The 21520-nt window shown below is 50.3% G+C and overlaps 1 protein-coding gene across 1 annotated transcript; it reads left to right on the top strand.

Annotated features, from left to right (window-relative positions):
- Positions 1-10: 10 nt before the first annotated feature.
- On the top strand, positions 11-20975 carry LOC119091505 (uncharacterized). The gene is made up of 4 exons (XM_037214314.1): positions 11-23; positions 8496-8646; positions 16211-16560; positions 17551-20975. Exons 1-4 carry the CDS (start codon positions 19-21, stop codon positions 18698-18700), a joined length of 1656 nt encoding a protein of 551 aa, XP_037070209.1. The 5' UTR covers positions 11-18; the 3' UTR covers positions 18701-20975.
- Positions 20976-21520: the final 545 nt, after the last annotated feature.

The following is a 21520-nucleotide window of genomic DNA, read 5'->3' as shown; positions in this document are numbered from 1 at the left end:
GGGTCGGGCGGCGTCACAATGCGGTGAGTGTCTCGGCGGCGGGCCAGCCGCCGGCCGTCAGTCGCGATGGACAATGGTGCGGCGGAGGGCACCGCCGATCGGCTCGCAGTGGGCTACGAACGGTAAGGCGGGCGCCGCCCGCGCCGCCGCGGTCCACAAAGATTGAGGACCCCTGCGCGGCGGGGTGAAGTGGTCAACTCGCGCCGCGTGTCGTCCCCCGAGGCATTGACAGCGCGGAAGGGGCGTGTTGCGCCGGCTGCGATGCTGCAGATCGGGAGGGTCGTCATTTATCGGACAGCCTTTGCTTGGGAGGGTCGTGATGCCCATTGATGTCGGCAGGATTGGTTCCCGTCACCTGTAAGAAATCAAGGGACGAGGCGCAGTGCCGCGCACTGCAGGCTCAATGCACGGCCTGTACCTCCAGGGACTAATTACTGCTCGGGAATGACGTCTGCGGCCGGCGCTCTGGACCGTGGCAACAAGCTGAGGATGCAGCTCGCCCGGCATCCGTGTGGGAACGAACTGCCCACTAAATGCGATGGCTGGAGGTCACTCAGCCATTCATTTGTGGCCCCTTGGGACCTAGTTAGGCGCCTATCGTCGGCGATGCGTGGTTGATGCCAGGAGATAGGGACAGAATAGTTCACTCCTTGAAACACAGGATCTCAGAATGCGGTGACAATGTACGTATTGCCTTTAAGTCACGTCGGTTTTTTGTTATTGTGTGCCTATTTTGCAACGCGTAAATGCGAATCGTTTGCAAGAGCAGTGTCGCGAGCGAAAAGGGCAGCGGACGTTGATATGCAAATTCTCTAAATATGACGCATTTTGATGCATTAAATATCATACGCGCTTTCAACGCATGTATAACAAAGCGTGTAATCAAAATACCAGTGGACGAATGCCGGTAAAACAGGACATGATCAGTCGACGCAATTTACTGAGAACGCCGATATTTATTACTGTCATCTTTTTTTGTTGAAAAGTTAGGACTAACGCAAGGGGGTGAAAAACTAATGCAAGGGAGAACAAAAAAACATTCGCACATCTACTTCTTTATGCAAGATTTGAAACTTTTTTGGGGGCACGAGCTTATGTACGTTTGGCTTAACAACAATGATGCCATGACCAAATATTCTTACGTGCACAGGGAATGGCAGATTTTTGTTGCACAAACTTGAGGAAGGTTGGGATAAACAGCATGCCGTAACCAAATATCCTTGAGCTGCAAGGGGAATGGCAGGCGAATAAATGTTTGCAAACCAGTTTCCAAACCAGCAGAATAGCCAGCAGAGTGGCGATATTTTCATTGCTCATGTGTCTCGGACTCTGGAACAGTGGCACCGCCGTATGTTATCGGAACACGCGTCTGCTGGCAATGCCAACACATCAGCTGAAAACAATGGGAAGGAAATTAGCGTTTCTACCTTGAATGTGGTGAGTCATCTTAAGATTCTCGAAGCACGCCACTGTAGGTCCGTTCCGGGAAGTTTCATTAGTTGTGGTAGTCTAATGTTCGGAGCACGTGTAAAAAAACATACAATTAAGAAATGCAGTTTCAAAAGCAGATATGAAGCATGCGGAACTGTAGACGAAACAGCGTATGGAGGATTTTCAGATCCTGCTTAAGATCCGAGCGAGAGGCTGGACCGTGCCTCATCAGTGAACTCATCTGCAATATGTTATGCTATGTTTGGAGGTCAAGTCACTGTCAACATTCCCCATCAGTCAAAAGCAGACCATCATCCAATCTGCCGTATGATGTGCCACACTGTGAAACTAAAACACTGGCAGCATTCCCCATGCATCACAGCTGAAGTCCCGGTCATTCTCTAGCTCCACAGAGCAGACCCCGACCCAGATGACCCCGATGACACAGACCCCGGGGTCGCAGAGGTTTGCTCGACGGCGTTCGTCAGCTGCCACGTCTGCTCCGATGAACACGACTCATCACTTTGGTGGGAGAGTCGACGTTATCCGCCAATCTTCCGGTTAAGATGCCGGCGCATTCGAAACGCACGCATGGATGTTGGGCCGACTTCCGTTCGAACGCGGGGCACAACATGCTGGTGGTAGGTGAAACCTAGAAGAAGGAGCCGGACGACATTTACGCCTCCCTTTGGCGGAGACCACAACAGCTGCGTGCAATTGCGAACAATGTATGACTGAACAACGCAACATGAACTAAGCATCGTAGCAAAAACACCTGCAGTTGCCCGGCCTGGCACAGAACGTCAGTGTTGAATACATATGGTTCTTAGCCCTAGTGGAGCGCAGAACGTTTCCACTTTTGAAACGTTTGAAATCCTTGCTGTCATGCCGGATGTGCCGCACACAAAATGCCGGATGTCACCGCGCAAGAGCCGGTAACCCGAAGCAATAGCATGTCAACCTGCTCGTGGACCAAAGCGGCATGCATGGTGATACACGTGCTGCGCATTTAATCGTATGAAGATTGCGAACACGGATACCGTTGTGTTATCATCGGCTGCTGTAAATGCTGAAGTGGATGGTGAGTCCTGGGTGGGGATTAAATAAGCTCACTTGTAGATTCCGTTTATTGGGCTATAAGTACACGTCATGGGGTTAGTGAAAAAATTGGCCCAATCACATTTACCTTACAGAGTCTACATACCGAAACATAATATACGATAAATGATCTTTAAATCAAATGATCTTCAAAGCCCGCCGTGACACCAAAGTAAACCATAATGGCGCGGCAAGCGCTCTGGACCGATCCGCACCGTTGGCAGGCGTCGTATCATAATATATGGAACTTAAGACATGAACTGAACAAACAAATGCCAATAAATAGTCCCACATCGCGTAGCAAGCTCATTCTAAGTCAAATAAACGTGGTTTAGCTATTGAATGGCAATGAAACTGCATGGAAAAACAACTCACCAACGTGCTTGATGTACATTAAAACCTAAACACATTTTGAAAACTTTACAAGAACTTGCATTGTGTTCATGGATCGTAAAAACGGTTATTTATCTGTATTTTACAGTGGCCTGATTGTAGGCATCTAAAACTTCATGCAAAATCATAAGGTGCTAGGAGTCGCTAACAAAAAAAGGCTACGTATCTCGTAATGTTTTCGATTTCTCATTGACGTTGAAAATATATGTGGCAGTGACCGTACAAGGTTGCACAGTTGCCTGTGGAACGCCCGGCCGTTCAGCGCAGAGTGGACCGGTGCGAATGTTGGGTTGTGCCGCCGGCTGCGTACGGTAGGTCAGCCTGCTGTGCGAGCGCGGCTGTGTACGGTAGGTCAGCTCACTGTACGAGCGCGGCTGTGTGCGGTGGGTCAGCCTACTGTACGAGCGCGGCTGTGTGCGGTGGGTCAGCCTACTGTACGAGCGCGGCTGTGTGCGGTGGGTCAGCCTACTGTACGAGCGCGGCTGTGTACGGTGGGTCAGCCTACTGTACGAGCGCTGCTGTGTACGGTGGGTCAGCCTACTGTACGAGCGCGGCTGTGTACGGTGGGTCAGCCTACTGTACGAGCGCGGCTATGTACGGTGGGTCAGCCTACCGTGCGAGCGCGGCTGTGTGCGGTGGGTCAGCCTACTGTACGAGCGCGGCTGTGTACGGGGTGTCAGCCTATTGTACGAGCGCGGCTGTGTACGGTGGGTCAGCCTATTGTACGAGCGCGGCTGCGTACGGTGGGTCAGCTTACTGTGCCAGCGCGGCTGTACACGGCGGGTCAGCCTACTGTGCAGGCGCACAGCCCGTCGCCGCCATCATTCTCGGTAAGCAGCGGCGGCGGCGGCTGTTATTGGTGATCAGTACCGGCTGATGCGGACCATATCTCGGGGCAGTGGCGGATCCAGAATGTCGTCAAGGACGGGAGGGCATGCAACATTGTGTCCCCTAGAGCTTGTCCCTCCAAATTAATAAAGATCCTTATATTCTGGCCATTGAATTGTAGGATGCCCATGCATGCTTTTCTTATACGAGAGCCCATCCTGTGCGCAGCCTAAGGAGGCCAGGCGCGAGTCGTATGTGTATAAATGGATAATGCCGATGTTCTCCAGGCCCGGTGGATCCTGTCATTTTAAGGCTGAATATATGGGGTGAATATATGGAAAATTGACTAAATCTGGCTGCTAAATGCCACCGAAGTCAGGCTCGGCACTTGACTCCAAGGTTAATTACGGCTAGGACGGCCTCCGGTGGCCAGCCGGCTGCTCAATGTAATCCGTTGATGGCTGATAATGAATGGAGGGTTTTCGCTTTCACCTCATGAAGAAGTGCAAAGTATCCTAGCGTTCAAAATGTGTGTCAGAGTTATTTATAACACAATGCACAGACATGCTACGTGTCAGATTCCATGACCAACAGAAATGACGTACACGACACCGGTGTTGCGTACAGTTATGTTCGGCTATCGCGCGTAAATGTTTACGGCGCATATCCGATGGCTGCTCGAAGGCTGTCACTTAGGGATATCGTCATGGTATAAATATCGGAACTGTGTGTATGGATTGGTCCAGCCAGGCCCATACACAAAAGCAGGTGAAACACTCCGGCACTGGCACAAAAAGGTAAGATCCTTCTGACTTCATTGGAAAAGCTCACAACCAATGTGGTGGGTCCAGAAGCGATCAAGGGTGTCCCGACTGAAGCACAGTCAGATTGCCGTCAACGGCGTAAGCGCTCCAATAAAATGAGAAAGCCCCAAACCAAAAGAGATGGCACATGGGCGATTGAGGATGTCGCGGTAGGCCAACAAAGAGGTTCTCGTCACCACTGTAGAGCCCTCAGAGCAAAAAAGAAGAATCGAAGACCAATTTGGTGGCCCCTGCACGATCGAGAGTGCCCCAGCGGGTTCACATATAGGAACCCAGCCCGAGCACAGGGCTCTCTGAGTAAATGAGAATGACGGTCTTCGTACATGAACTGATGCCCTGGAGCGATCGAGAGAGCCTTGGTAGATGCACGTATGGGCCCTCGCACAACAGTCTGGGGACCTCCGAGCAAATATGGGGAGCCCAAGACCTTTGCAGCGGGTCCCTGTGCGATCAAGAGTGCCCGGATAGGTTAACAGAAAGGGCCCCGACAAGAGTGAAGGGTCCTCCGCAAATGGGATGAAAGGGAATAAGCCCTAGATTAATATAGAGCGTCCCTGAGCAACGAGTGTCTCGGCGCACTAACTGATATGGCCCCAGCACGAGCGCGGGATCCTCCGAGCACATGAAAAGCACCCGAGTCCATCGTGAAAGGCCTCTGAGCAACCGAGAGCAATCCGGCAGTTTAATCTTTGGGGCCCGGCTATTGCGCAGAAGAGGTTTTCGGGCGAATGGGAAGACTCCGTGGAGGGCGCCTGATCGACAAAAGTGCCCCGACATGCAAGCAGATAAGACGCCAGCCACAGCTAGGGTCTTATCTGAGTATCTTATCAACGTAGGGCCTTCTGAGCAAATGCACATAAATTAATGGGAGCGTGGAAGGCTCCTTAGCTATCAGATTGACCCTTCAACCGGACATATAGGGGCCTCGACAACAGTGTAGAGCCTCTGAACAGCGTAATGAGCGCTGAAATCTTCCCACTTACCACCCCCTCTGTCAGCGAAGCCTTACTGTTGTCTGCTTGTGAGCCTTCCACTTTAGCTCGCGACTTTTTTGATCGCCTGGAGACCTACATATGTTGCCAGTGTCTCAGGGAAACTCACAGAAGCAAATAGGGTGTCGATTTTGCTAAAATGGTTGGTGGCCCAGTTGAGGGTCCGACGACCCTCAGACATATGCCCTGTCCCATTTTCCATGACGGACCTAGCCCAATTTTTAGTTGACGATAGGCAACCCAATATTTTTAATGTTTGCATATATTTCATATAGTATGTCTTTAAAGCAGCATGGTAGTCATGCGAGGAAGAAACCAGAATGAGGAGGGCACTGGAGGTACGTTCCTTTTCCGATCGGAAAGTAAGGGCGTTCCCCTAAAGGCCACCTTTGGGCGTCGAAAGCGTTCTTCTATGGCAGGCATGAGCGGCAGCATGTATTTTTGGTTGTGGGAGAGCAGGATGGTGTTAGCCTTGAATGATGTGAGTAAGCCGATACTCCGGAGATTTTAAGCTTAACCTTGCAAACGTTCGCGTATTTTATGACTACGCGTGTAAAATGTATTGCTTCGCTGATCCGTTCAGCTACTTGGGTTTCAGATGGCGATCTCTGGCTGGCGATTTTCAGCGAACAAACACAGTTTTAAGTACGGTGGGAGGGGTGCGCCAACATTGGTGGAGGTACTGCTATATACGATGAAAATACGTTCCTATGTGTGGGTAAACATCCAGCTACATTGATTGACCCAGTTATGAGGTTTGGCAAGCCATTTCTCCAAATGATACAACCTACCCCAATTTCGTTTTCTTTTTTAGTTTCGGTCACAGCGCCCCCGTGCAAAACACCATTACTTGTCCAGGAAAGGCCGCCGATTCAGCTCGCCGCACAAGTTTTGTTTCCGTCGGCGCTGAGTGAAGCGAGGCGGGTTTTAATGATCACTTGATTCGACGATTGCTAATCGCAAGCCATTTTTAGGTGTGTGAGCTCCATGAGTAATTGCATGCCTGTGAGCCGGGACTCGGCCAGGACATAGGAGTCTGCACCGGGCATACGACCGCATCTTTTTGAAAGGTTTTAAAGAATCGGCACGAGGACACCTGACATCATAATTGCTCGTACAACCGTTATCTTGCTTACAACGAGCAAAGTGCAAATTTATAAGCATGCACCACTTAGAAACATGTTTTCAAATCTGCGCAGAGCATTTCTTGCCGAAAATTGCTCATAAGCGCTTTGTGGTTTGGACATGTATACGGTGAAAGCTTTACAAAAAATTGAAAAGTTTCTCACAGCAGTCCTTACCTTAAAGCGGTCAATATGCGCATTCGCTTAAAGCCCATCTCAATGACGGTTTTCGCAAAAAGCCGCCGAAGGCAAACAGTGCTGACATCAAAATCCTGGTTTGCCACTGTGCAATACATTCAGGAAACATCACGTCGCGTACGAGGGAGCAGTTAAAAAAAAAGATGTTTGCAGGGAAGAAGAAGAGGGGACTGAGCAACGAAAAAGGCCGAAACGTATTCCAAAATACGCTGAAAACAGGTTTATTCACGGATTTGTCCCACTCTCTTCTCAACGTTACGGCCCTGGAACCCAAGTCGGGATAACTGAGTAGAAAACTATACTCTTGGTATAGACAACTAACCTGCTGCCTCGTTGCCTATGTCGTACTGCAGCATCTCACAACTGAAATCCTGGACAGGATATTTTGACAAATTTTCGGTTGAAGCATGAAACGTTCTGCAAGCATGCTAACACTGATGCGGACCGGGGTGTCACTCTACGGAAAACGTCGCTCCATGCTATTCCCCCACAGGGGTCTTTTTCGTTTGTTGTCGTGGGATCAAGGTAGGGAAGGGGCCACCACGCGCGAGATGTTTCTTTTTACATCTTGAATCGACAGTCTACAAAATAGAAATTTAGGAATTTGTTCGCAAATGAATGAAATCGGCCATGAGGTGATCTTGAAATTTATCATGGCAAAATTAGCGCAAGCGTATTTCGCTTTTTCATTCTGGCGCAATTGATGCGCTGAAATGTAAAATGTGTAGAACGCCTCTCAAAGTTTTGATAACCCGTGATGCGTTCATTGCATGTGCTTTGACATCAAAAGCCTTCTTCTGGGGTTTTTGCCTACCGAGAAGCACCGTTTTTTAGGAACACTACTGCGATCCACGGCCGGTGCGGGCGGCGGGCGTCAACCAACGATTACGCGGACCTTGCGCGGCGGGCCGATGATGTTGTATTATAAAAGTTCTGCATGATAATCACACGCTCAAAACACACAATGTATATCAATGCACTAAGAATCAAACCAGCAATATAACTTTGCAAGTTGCATGTCACTAAAACATTGTTATTACGGGCTACATCGGTTACAACATGGTTAAAATACACGGTTGCAACAGGATTGAATTATATAGTCACAGCATGGCTACTACAGGCTACAATGTGTCCTCCCTGCTATCTGCAGGGGAGAGGGGGATTCCTACATTCTGTGAGAGAACGCTCCATTGATCACTGCCGCGCCGCCTTCAAGAACGTCGTCAACCCGGTTCGACTTCCCTTCATGCTCATCCACGGTTTTGACGTCCTTCCGAAAGTATCGGATGTGGGAAAATAGTTGTGTGGGTGTCATAGCCATGTTAAGGCGGAAAAGTGCGCAGAAAATGTTTCTTGGAGACATTAAATTCGTCATGAGCAAAAAACGGAGCCAACGGGTCTCTTTTGAGGTACTAAGCGGATCTTCATAAATATAACATAACACTCTTTGCCTCATGAGTGTTGTGTACCCAAAAATTGCTCTCAAGGTGAAAAGTAATTCCCCACATTTTTGCAGTTGGGGACCATATGCCACACGTGCGTCAGGGTAGCAGCCTGACCCCAGCTCCGCTCCCAGAGCTCTGACCTGCACCCCACTGCTGCGGCAGGGTTCGCACCCGGTCGCGGTGCAGCATCGCCGCGCCGTCGGCAATCGTCGGCGACGACTGGAGGCCGGCGTCGGTGCCGATCCGCGACAAGCTGCTCTACCTGTACGAGAACCGCATGCTGGTGGACGTGACCTTCCACCTGTACGAACCGGTGAGTGCACCGCACGACGGCAACCCGGACGAGGAGTGAGCAGTAAAGTCCTGAGTCAGGCACACGTCTGACAATGTAAGCGTTTTCTATTGGCCAATTCCCAGATCATATGACGTGATCGCGGCGTGCCGCGGCAGAATCCTGACCGTCACCACGGCCATCATAATGATGATGGTCATCATTATACATTTATAAAGAATCATTCTCCCCTCCCTCTCTCTCTCCCTCTCTCTCCCTCTCACTCTCTTCCCCTCTCTCCCCCCCTCTCTCTTTCTCTCTGTCTCTCCTCTCTCTCTCTCTCTCTCTCTCTCTCTCTCTCTCTCCTCTCCTCTCTCTCTCTCTCCTCTCTCTCCCTTCTCTCTCTCTCTCTCTCTCTCTCTCTCTCTCTCTCTCTCTCTCTCTCTCTCTCTCTCTTTCTCCGCATGTTGAACGATAAAAACGAAGATGCAACCGTGAAGAAACGCAACAATAACGTAAAAAAGCGCAAAAAGGCAAACACTATCCGCTTTGCCACCTTAGTCAAGTCGAACCTTAACGCGCCACCACTCCGGGAGGCCACCATGGCTGGCGGCAGCGCCGGGATGATGTCCCATCATCAGTCCCGATATGATGGATGTGGATGATGTCCCACCATCAGTCACGATATGGACCACCCTGCACGACATCAACAGTCAAAGAGAGGACAACTCCAAAGAGCCGGCCAGCATCAACCGGACACGCCAGGCCCGGAATAAATATTCTTCTTTCATCTTGACATCTTTAACTTCATATTAACCATCTAGCCGCCCGTGAAGATGCTGGTAGTTACCATCGGCGGCATTTTGTCCTGGGAGAAGTGCATATCCCAGTTAGTCTAAAAGTGCAATAACATCCTGTTTGTCTGTATTGATAGAAGATTTGCCATCATTTAACGTCGCAAACTCCTTACTTCAAGCCCGTGGTTACCCTCTCATCTACCCTACCATCTCATGCCTGCCCATGGGATGTGGCCTCTGGCCGCTATCTCAGCGCAGTGCAAAAGGTGTCTTTCGCGGCCTGGGTCATCTCGTGGGTGCGGGCCCGGTATCGCATTTCATTAGTCTTGGAGTCGCTGTGCTGGCAGGGCACAAGTGAGCCTGATCTCGTTATTTTCAAGTCAAAAAAATGGAGCCGAAGTGGCATTGTCACCTTGCGTCCCTCCTTCTCCAGCATCATGGGCTCAAGAAGCAATCTGTAGGCCACTGCCTGAGCTTCCGCGCCGAAGGACAGCAATTTGGCAAACTTGCGGCATGAAGCCACGGTCAAGCTGGTGACCCTGCCAATAGCGGCTAACGTTCCTGGGGCGGCAGTCGTGGGCCCGATCGTGGTCCTGCGGACAATCTCGCAAATAGTGGCCGAAAACACCGCAGACAAAACAGATGTTGTTCTTCCTACAATAATCCTGTTTCACCTGTCCATGGCGATGACCGAATCAACAAGATGGATTCTTGGAGTCAGTAAATGTTCGAGTGATCGCCGGCTGACGCCGCTGGAGTCCGATGAACGTCTGCGCGCCTGGAGGAGACGAGCATCCTCAGGGCTGCGGCGTGACGGCGTTGAGGCCGTCCGTTGAGACCGTGCTGGACGACGCTGAGAACGAGTTGATGGATGGCTTGAGCGGCGAGAGGGCCGACATGACTCCCGCGCATAACGCATGCTGCTCTCATGGATGCTCAGATTTTTTTGTTCCTGCAGAGACGGCAAGAAATTCCATGTCATGATTATTCCGTGCACATCTTGTGTGTATGCATTGTGCGCACCTCTAACGCTGCAAGTAGTTCCCTGCTCGCAGTGGCGGGTTGTCCAGCAGGCAACGCCAAAAGACCAATGTCCAGGAGGCAACGCCAAAAGATCAATGTCCAGGAGGTAATGCCAAAAGACCAATGCCCAGGAGGCAACGCCAAAAGACCAATGTCCAGGAGGTATCGCCAAAAGACCCACACATGGCCTTCAAAACTTTACTGCCACGCATGGAGCTGAAGGTTAGATTTGTCTACAGATATCAGAAGCGTAGTCCTATCTTCAGTAGTAGCGGCAGGCGGGAACTCATAACAAATACTGATACAACTCTTCCTGCTATCCCCTGATGATAACATAGTTATTTTAATGATAACGTTCTATTTGGAGGATATCCTGAACATGCCTCAGCATGCTCAAGATATCCTCCAAATGTATACACACACACACACACACACACACACACACACACACACACACACACACACACACACACACACACACACACACCACACACACACACACACACACACACACACACCACACACACACACACACACCACACACACACACACCACACACACACACACACACACACACACACACACACACACACACACACATATATATATATATATATATATATATATATATCTATATATATATATATATATATAAATATCTCTCTCTCTCTCTCCTCTCTCTCTCTCTCTCTCTCTCTATCTATATATATATATATATATATATATATATATATATATATGTATATATAGATAGATAGATAGATAGATAGATAGATAGATAAATAGATAGATAAATAGATAGATAGATAGATAGATAAATAAATAGATAGATAGATAGATAGATAGATAGATAGATAGATAGATAGATAGATAGATAGATAGATAGATAGATAGATAGATAGATAGATAGATAGATAGATATAGATATAGATATAGATATATATATATATATATATATATATATATATATATATAAGTATCCTGCTTCCGATAGCAGCGCCATGGCTTAAATCAACACATGGCACATAAATGAGACATGCTGATTGAATAATGCTTTCTATTTCGCACACAGCACCCACTGACCAGACGTTTTCCTCCAAATTTGGAAGTTCCGAGACTTTGCAGCCATCTCTTTATTTTTCCAATAACACCAATAAACAAAACATTCTCTTTCAAAACCAATGTCTTGAGCCTTTAGAGCTGCCAAGGAGTCTACGTGTTCTAAATTGCATTGCTTGCTCTTACATTCATACCTATGACGTTCACTCATGCATGGTTTGAGCCTGCGGCCGGCTCTCAAGAACTATTGACGAGAACACGGGAAATGTGAAAACAGGGGGAAATCCCAAAAGTGGCGCAAATCCGGTCATGAAAGCATGTCAAACACGGTCTGACTACATGGCCGCCGTAATTAATAGGAGCATTCCACTTTGGACCGTGAGATCCCGGACTTTGTGCCCGGGTGCAATCTATGGCAGAGATCTCTGGCTAAAAGTCTGGCTAAAGAGAAAAAAAAATAAAAGTCTGACTAAACGTAATTTGGACGTTGCATAGCATGCCATTATAGGTGTACCATCGTACTTAAGAAGTAATCTGAAAGTTCTCAACTTTCGATGTCTCCGCTCGCTTCGCGGTTTCGTTAAGTCCGTTGCCTTACAAATGAGTCATTTACTTGGTCTACTGTGTGAGTATATGCAACCTGCCACAACCCTATCGCCCGTTGTTCGTTAAATATGGGAGAATAGATAATTAATTAGCCGATAAAGCTGAATTGCAGTGCATTAAGGTTTTCCGGTTCATATGTTATAGCACGAATTTTTGACATTAACTGAACTTACTAAAATCAGATTGAGCATGGAAGTGGGCTTTGTGAATTCAATTTTGCCACGTAACTCCAGATATTTTACGTCATGTTTTTTCAGAAACAATTAGAGTGCAGGCCCATCAAGCTAACACATAGCCACGAAAAATACATGAGGCCAAATAAATTGCTTCTGACGTTTCTTTCAGTGCATCGTCTGTTTATTTTGTTAGCTTTGTTCAGCTTGGTCCTCGCTAGAAAAGGTGATCTTCGGTAAAAACAGTTTACGTAGATTTCCAGTAGACCTTAGTTAATGCTTGGCTTGTGACGATGGCGTATTGCGACTTAGAGGGAACGGTATGACAGTACCAATGCGAGGTTATGCAGCCCTTTTATTTTCGTGCTCGCGACGTTAGGGATGTCACAGGCAGCAGCATCAGAGATCCGATTCTGAGTGCTCTCTTTATTCACCGCTCATTTGAGGGATGAGCGGTATTCGGCGCACGGCACTGCCCAGACTTGAAGTGAGCGCCATAAAACGAGGACACTTGTGAAGAAATTGCTAACGACGTCACAGGTCGCGAAGGCTTGGCAACCATGTCAAGCTAATGAGGTAATTTTTTGTGCCACCCGTATCATTTGTGAAACCGTCCGTGGTGATTTGTGCTCACAATGCCTGTTACAGCCCTTGAAAACGGCAAGAAGAACCCTAGGGCTGCAAAAGAGTTGCATAATTACCTTCCTTACGTTATCACGCTTGTTAGACTGGTAATCGATGTGTGTGATTGAGCAGGAAGAATGTCCTCAAATTATATATTTAATATTCGTCATGGCTATGTGCCGGGGAGGTGCATGAAAAGCATATTACTCCGCCTTATCCAAACTGCTGATAATGATGATCGCAAGGCTGTCTCAGATTCTGTTGGACTGTTCGGCCGTCGTGGCACTAACAAAGCTTGGCTTCTTGTTTATTTATATGTAGCGACTTTGCAACGAAAAGTTCTCGAAGCATTATAGCACAAAGCTGAGGTACGTATCATGACCGTGACTGCTAAATGTGCACGGGCCCACCTATTGCCATGGGGCTAGTGACACAGCACGACCATTCCTGTTCGGGCACCGCCGACTAGGCTCTGGCAAAAAACGTCACGACCCTTGACTGGCAACAAAAGAGAGCCGCCGACCCCCGGCTGGTGCCGCGGCTCAACCCGTCATTACTTCCCCATAAATGAAACAGTTAGTTCAGAAGCAGGTCAAAGTAAAGCTCCACGGCGATTGTGCAACTGGTTGCATGCATACCATGCCTCCAGCTGCCTCCGTGCATTTGCGTACACGAAGAGCCTGGATCCCAGCCCTGTGCCACTGTATGGAAGCGCTGGGCCCTAAACAGTTAAGCAGTGCTAGGTATATTCTTAGGCAGAGCTGATTTCACCATTTTTCTTTGTTGCATCTTCCTTTGTGATATTGCCGTTTTATCCATGACGCTTCAATGCAGTCAATTATATCAATCTTTTCCCATTTACCCGCTATACAAATGAGGCCCCAACCAACACTGTTAAGTCCACCATTCATTCCCAATGCTCACAACTTTCATATGGATTTCATACTGATGAATGTATATAGTCATGCTTTCATACTGACGTCATTGAACTCGCACTCCTTGCATGGTCCTCATTTTAGCTTTCCGTCCTTTTCTTCTTATGACATCGGTTCTGTCTGAACATGAACACACTGTTCTCAACTACCTGGCGAATACAGTCTCGCCAGATAACTTGAATGATGTGCTATGCCCGGGGCGGGGCGCCGCAGCCGCGGCGCGCGCTGGGCTCCGGTCAGCCCTTGCCGTTGGCTGCCCTCAGCTGGCTGTCAGCTGCCCTCGGCTGCCGGACTGTTGCGTTGGGCCCCGGTCAGCTGCCCTCGGCTGCCGGACCGTTGTAAGTGATCCTGTCGTGCGCGGTCGAGCTGTCAGCCGCAATAACGGCTCGGTGCTGCGGCGAAAATAGCCCGCGGCGTCGGCCGGAGCCTGTCGGTCGGCGTGCGCTGTCGAGTGTCGGCCTTTCCGGACCTACCGTGTCTGTCCCGAGGTCGTCGGGCCGCCGCGACCGGCTGACCCAAGATCCGTTACATCACTCATTGGTGTAGCCAAGCGGCCTGGACTGTGGCTTACAGACTCTCCCGCCAAAGTTGGGAGAAACCTGATTTTGCCAAATCAAGTGCTCGTGGTGAGGCAATGTATCGAGTATGTACTGTATTTTTTCTGTTCAGTTGCCAGCACAAAGTTAGGGTAGATAAGGTAAAACTAAGTGCTATGTAACCCATATCCGCGCTCTAAATATATCCGCCAGTAAACAGCGAAATACACTCCTCCCTCAGTGAAGGCGCTGCATTTCCGGCAGCTCACGCCCAACAAGGCATTTGACCTGTTTCAGAGAGTGCGAAGGGCATATATCTGTGCCGAGGCACTTGGTCGTAAACAAAATTATTAAGCCGGAAAATAGCACACAGCTTTTTTAAATGTGAGCATCTGCGTCTCAGCATACGCTCGGCTGGGGTTGATTTAGCTCCCACGACGGCTTTTACAGAATAATTTCTGAGCGGCGCAGCGTAGCGGCGCCAAAACTTCACCAAAAACCAATAGCTGCAGCTGATGCTGTTCCAGACCAGTAATTATAGGCAATTGGCTAGCGCATCTTTTGGTATAAAAATATTCGTACCTTGTAAGGTCGCTGACCCATGGCATGTCAAAGTCAGATCATGGCTGTCAGCGAAGGATATTTCTAGGAAATCGTTTGATGCGACAACGGAGTGTTAGACGAAGCCAGGCATCTCTATGAAGTGAGGCAATACAGCAATTAAATTTAGGATTCAAATAAATTGCATTGCCCTAATGCCAGGTATGAAGGACGAACTAAGGTCAAAATCAACCCGCTTTTTAATCCGGGATTTTGCTGTATGGGACAGTTACTGATGTTAATTTCGAATTCGTTATTAGCAAAGACCGTGACGGGATCTTCCATGGACTTCCATAAAAGCCAAAGTGGGTCACTGACCTTATATTGCCCGGGCCACATTTTTTTCTAGGAACATACCGCCTAGCCTTATCCTTGACGTTTATTAGAATGCAAAAACCAAAACAAGCTCGTACGATTTTAGTCACCGTGACCTTCTAAAGGTCAAAGACGTCAATGAACTTAGATGAATACCAATAACCTCCTGCTTAGAATGGGTATTTAGGTCCAAGGCAGTTGCATACGGAGGTCTGAAGGCATTTTGGACACGAATCTGGAGTTAAACCCGGTTTTACCTTATTTTACCTGAAAGCCATTACGTAGGAATATCAATTTCTGACGCAAATGACTTAACATGCAGCCCAATCAATCCTGCGATTTCGGAGTTCTAATTTTCTGACTTTTTGAGATCTTAGAGAGTCAAACTGATCCCCACCCTAGCGAAATGTATTCAACCAGCTGCCCGTGCGCGTGTTAATTAATGCCTTCCTTGAAACGAAGGAACACCATTTCTCAACACTTACTCTAAAATAGGCCCTGTTCAGCAGTAGCCCTCGTGAGAAAGCAATGCGACATAAGTATAACCCCCCCAACCACGAGTGTTCTTGTTCCACGACGAGTCGTTTGCCTGCTGGCTGTCGGCCCGCGCCGGTTTCTGCTGGTCCGGAGACCCCGACTGGCCCTGCCGGTACCACTCATCTCCGCGGGATCACCAGTCAGCTGGGTGTTACACGAGCCCGGCCGATCGGAATATTTGGCGTCTTTATTCCCATCCAGCTATAGACGGTAAGGCAGCATAATATCTTCGAGTGATAGTGATTCTGACATTTTGAACGGGTTGATTACACTCAGCGTACTTGTCCTGGGACTTCACCGATAGATTTCCGCCTGGTTTTCCGAGCTTACCGCAGTACGCCCTCTCTGTTAGATATGGACGGGTCTCTGACCTGACCCGGCCTGACCTGACTGATCCACAGGTAGCCTGGCAGCCGACATTATCGGAAAGTGCGATCGGCCCTCCTGCCAACCCTTCCAGCGATAACGACAACAACAACGGCAACGGCAACAGCAACGGCAACAACAACGGCAACGACACCGGCCGCCGCCTTTCCTCCGTCTCTTCACTCAGCGACTCCGAGCCCTCCGAGCCCTCCGAGTCGGAATCTGAGCCGGAGTCGGTGGGGCCCGACCTGGTGGTGCAGGCACACCGGCTGGTCCTCGCGATGGCTAGCCCGGTCTTTCAGAAGACGCTATACACCGGAGACTTCAGCGGTCAGCCCGTGATCATCCGCAAGTGGAACCCCGGCACGTTCAAGCTCATGATCGAGTGAGTTTTTCAGGCTGCTCATCCCAGCAGTTGCCTGAATGTTTAACGTTTTGCATGATTTGCGTGTGTCGTACGAAGGGAGGGGGGGGGAGGGGTGAGGGCTTCAGTGGTGTTGAGATGGCGAGTAGTGGAGGAAGGATTGTCAAATATTCTTGGGTGGGGAGAGATGGAATTGTTCACGCTTGCAGCCCATCCGCTCAGATGATGTCCGCCTCTTGCGAACTTGCCAGCCAAATAGTAGCGATTTTGTCGTAGATTATTTTGTCTCTTTTCTGGATAAGAAATGCAAACGTTAGATTAACATTTTATGACCGGGTGAGCTGTGAGAATTGCGATTAGTCTTCTTTAACGCTTTAGAGAAGCAACAAGCTGGTTTATTTGCTTCATGGACATTTGTATTATTCCTTGTAGAGGAGGAGATGCAGTCAGAATGCCGCTTTCCTTTTCTATCTTGCTGTCAAGCACAGATCGTTTTCATTCTTGTAAACCACAAAGACTTCGAAAGTAGTATGTGTTATCATGTTTTATCATCACGGACGAAAATAGTACATCTTCATATGAGTATACCAATAACAGCTGGGGTGGTTTCCGATGCCTTCGTGATTACAGAGCTAGCAACAGAGGCTATGTGCGTTCTCCGATCACATTTCGTGACGTTTCGCCCAAATACTTCGCACTGGAACGATCGAGATTCTCGCTGATTGACGAGCAGATAAGAGAGGCGATACGAACCGAACGCTCTTCAACAACATCGTTGTATTTTTTTCAACTTGTTAATCTTCTCGGTCATAGCTGAGAGGGAGACAAACTATCATAAAAGTTCCATTGAATTTGATAAAACTAAACATATTCTAGTCAATGCAACGACACATATTTCAGCAGAGTCACGGGTGGGTAAGCTTACGTTCTAACTCACAGTTGTACCTGCCGTGATCAAATCCCTTTTCAAGGTCAATAAATCACGTCAACGTTGGTCGCTGTCCGCTTCAGGTTCATCTACACCGGCGAGTGCATCATCGCATCGGTGGAACGGGCCCGCGACATCTTCCACATCGCGCAGGCGTTCCAGTGCAGCGAGCTGGTGCGCTACATCTCCCAGTTCGTCACCAGCGCCGTGGAAAGCTACCGCTTCACGCCGCTCACCTGCGCCAACCTCTTCTTCTTCCTCGACTTCTGTCGCGAGGTGCAGAACCAGCCGCTGACGCAGCTCTGCTGGAGCTATGTGGACCAGTACGCGGCGCGCATCATCACCACCGCCGACTTCAGCAGCCTCTCCAAGGACATGGTGGCTACCATCTTGGACCGGGAGACGTTCGACGCCGGCGACGAGCTGGTGGTGTTCCTGGCGGTGAAGCGGTGGGGAGAGCACCAGCTGCGGCCGGCGCGTGGCGATCCGTCAGTACTGCGCCACACCGTCGCCGACCTGCTGCCCTTCGTCAAAATGGATCGCATCGACGAGAGCGACTTCATCAAGACGGTGCTGCCCTCCGGCCTGGTGGGGCCGCAGGAGCTGGTCAGCTTCTTCATGACGCGCGGCATCGAGATTCCGCGCAACATCGACCTGCACGACAACCAGTCGGCGTGCCGCACGCTCATGGAGCCGGGCCGGCGGCGCGTGCTGCCCTACGGCCGTTGCCTGCGCTACCGAGCCGGGTACAAGCTTTGTCGCGACGACATGGACAGCGTGCACGAGCTGCGCTTCCGTGCCGACGCCGACCTGCAGCTGGTGGGCGTGCATCTGGGCTACATCTTCAGTCAGCTGGAGTTGGGGCTGACCGTGCGCGTGCAAGGCCCGTTCGAGCGCGTACAGTGGACGGACATGTTCTCGCAGTACCACCGCGTCAGCGGCGACGGCGTGGGCGCGCAGCCGGCCGACATGCGCGTGCTGTTTCACCAGCCGGTGGCGATCGAGGGCGGCTGCTGCTACAAGGTGGCCGTCACGGTAGACCGCTGGAAGTACACGGCCGGCGACTTCAACATCTGGGGCGGCCAGAGCGGGCCGAGCCGCGCGCGCAGCGACGACGGCCTGCTGCGCTTCTACTTCCTGTCGGCGGCCATCGAGAAGGGCCGCGACATCTGCTTCGCGGACATGGAGCAGTGCCACGGGCTGGTCACCGAGCTGCTTTACACCACGCCCTGAGCTGCCGCGGCCAGGCCGACGACGGGGGCGAGACTGACCGCGCCGTGTTATGTCAGGAGACGTTGCAAGTCAACTGCATCATGCTCCAAGCCATCTCACGTTTACGCCCGCGCTTGCAACGGCAGGCGACACAACACACCGAACTGAGACTGTGCACGGTGCAGCGCGCGCTCTGAAGACTGCGTGACGCGACACAACCACATCTTCCGTGAGATTTCCGCGGCGGCGTGCTGAATGCTCCGCTGAATGCTTTGGTGTCGGACAAACGTCCCGCGAGGCACGGCGCATGTGCCCTATCCTCCACACGCGACACAACCCACCGGCTGAGACACCTGTTCCGGGGTCATTTATACGCATCCTGGCTTTCAGTGCTCTGAGGACGGAGCAGCTCACGCGATACAACCCCGAGGAAATCGACCGAAGACCTTCGTGCCCCAAGAAACTTTAACCTTATGTTAACACAAGGTTCTATGCGACACAACACGCGGCTAAATGGCTTGGGTAACGTAACGCATGTGCTCTGTGCGACATGATGCGCCAAACAAATATTCACTCAACCAGCCCACTGTGCGAGTGGGTGATGCGTCACAACATGGTGCTGAATGTCCTCACATTGCACTGCTGAATGTTTCTGCATCACAGCACAGTGTTGAATGTTCTTATACCACAACACAATGCCGGATGTTCTTGCATCACAACACGGTGCTGAAGGTTCTTGCATCACATCGCAGTGCTAAATGTTCTTATACCACAACACAATGCCGAATGTTCTTGCATCACAACACGGTGCTGAATGTTCTTGCATCACAACAGAGTGCTGAATGATGTTGTATCACTACACGGTGCTGAGCGTTCTTGCATCACAATACAGTGCCGAATGTTCTGGCATCACAACGCGGTGTTGAATGTTCTTGCATCACAATACAGTGCTGAATGTTCTTGCGTCACAACACAGTGTTGAATGTTCTTGCATCACAACACAGTGCTGAATGTTCTTGCATCACAACACATTGCTGAATGTTCTTGCATCGTAGCACACCTGTCAAATCACACCGTCCAAATGCTTGCGTGACCCAACACGCGACAAACAGCCCTGCGGGACACAAGCACGGCCAAGTTCTTTGTGACACAGCTTATCAGCAGATAACTCTGGAGGGCACGAACACACCTGTTGTAGACTGTACGGCGTGCTCGGCGTGCGCGGCGTGCATGGAGGACACAAACATACCTGTTGAGGACTTACGGCGCACGCGTGCACATAGCCGCGGCCACGTCCGTTTTATGGGCGTGGCCGTGGCACTGTGACAACACGTCAACTCAGAGCCCCATGTCTCTCAATGTGTGTCGCTGTCAGTCTGCCGCAGTGTCGGCCTCTCGGTCTAGGAGACACCGCCAGTCTCGGCTCTGTCTCTCTGTTGTCTCAGCATCTGTCTCCCGGTCTGGGAGACACTGCCAGTCTCGGCTCTGTCTCTCTGTTGTCTCAGCATCTGTCTCCCGGTCTGGGAGACACCGCCAGTCTCGGCTCTGTCTCTCTGTTGTCTCAGCATCTGTCTCCTGGTCTGGGAGACACCGCCAGTCTCGGCTCTGTCTCTCCGTTATCTCAGCATCTGTCTCTCTGTCTGGGAAACACCGTCAGTCTCGGCTCTGTCTCTCTGATATCTCAGCATCTGTCTCTCTGTCTGGGAAACACCGTCAGTCTCGGCTCTGTCTCTCTGATATCTCAGCATCTGTCTCTCTGTCTGGGAAACACCGTCAGTCTCGGCTCTGTCTCTCTGATATCTCAGCATCTGTCTCTCGGTGTGGGAGACACCGTCAGTCTCGGCTCTGTCTCTCTGATATCTCAGCATCTGTCTCTCGGTGTGGGAGACACCGCCAGTCTCGGCTCCGTCTCTCTGTTGTCTCAGCATCTGTCTCTCGGTGTGGGAGACACCGCCAGTCTCGGCTCCGTCTCTCCGTTATCTCAGCATCTGTCTCTCGGTGTGGGAGACACCGTCAGTCTCGACGCGTCAGGGGCTCGAGATGCGGCCTGATCGAACTCGTTTGCGCGGCGGTGTGTGCCGCGGTGCTTGCTGTGACGTTCGTCCGACCTGCATGGCCGTGTAATCTCGCAACAGACTGGGCCTCCCGCCGCCTGGCCGGCTTCGGACAAAGCCCGCCTGAATAGAGGAATGTGCATCGGCTTCCCGCAAGTGATAATTGTGTGTTTGTGCTGTTTTATTGCTGTTGGAATAATGCCACTGAATACCGGGTTTGTCAGAATATATCAAGAATGTAATCACACCATAAAATGCAATAAGTATTACGCCTTCGGTTCCAAATCATGTCCCGAAATGAAGCACTGCGCAAAATGCGGCTGTGTAGCTTACAACCGGTGCGAGTGAAACAAGATCCATTTTCTGGAGGACTGCAGCGGATCCAAGCTAGAAACATAAAAGGTAATCTAAAGACGTTTCCTGATATTTCACGCTTGCAGCTTCCCTTCAGACTTGTTTTGTGCATAATTTATATATGCACAAAACATGAGTTGAGGTTCTGTATGCATATATATATATATATATATATATATATATATATATATATATATATATATACCTGGACAGTCATTATTTAGGACGCTGCTCAGGCCTCGTGTAGAGGCGTCGCTGTTACGCTGTGCCGGCCGCCGGCGATGTCAGCCTGCGGATCCGGCGACACCAACCCGACTCGTCCGTCAGCGTTCGGCGCGTGTCCCGATCAGCGGCGCTGCCAAGTTGGCAGCGGCGCCCCCTGCCCGGTGGCCGACCCCTGACCGGTGCCGGGTGACAGCGGCCGGCCGGCCGG

The sequence above is a fragment of the Pollicipes pollicipes genome, unplaced genomic scaffold, assembly GCF_011947565.3.
Source record: "Pollicipes pollicipes isolate AB1234 unplaced genomic scaffold, Ppol_2.1 Scaffold_3447;HRSCAF=4054_pilon_pilon_pilon, whole genome shotgun sequence".
In the NCBI taxonomy this organism is placed as follows: domain Eukaryota; kingdom Metazoa; phylum Arthropoda; class Thecostraca; order Pollicipedomorpha; family Pollicipedidae; genus Pollicipes; species Pollicipes pollicipes.
The sequence above is the reverse complement of the archived record's forward strand: the minus strand, read 5'-3'. Positions and strand labels throughout refer to the sequence as shown.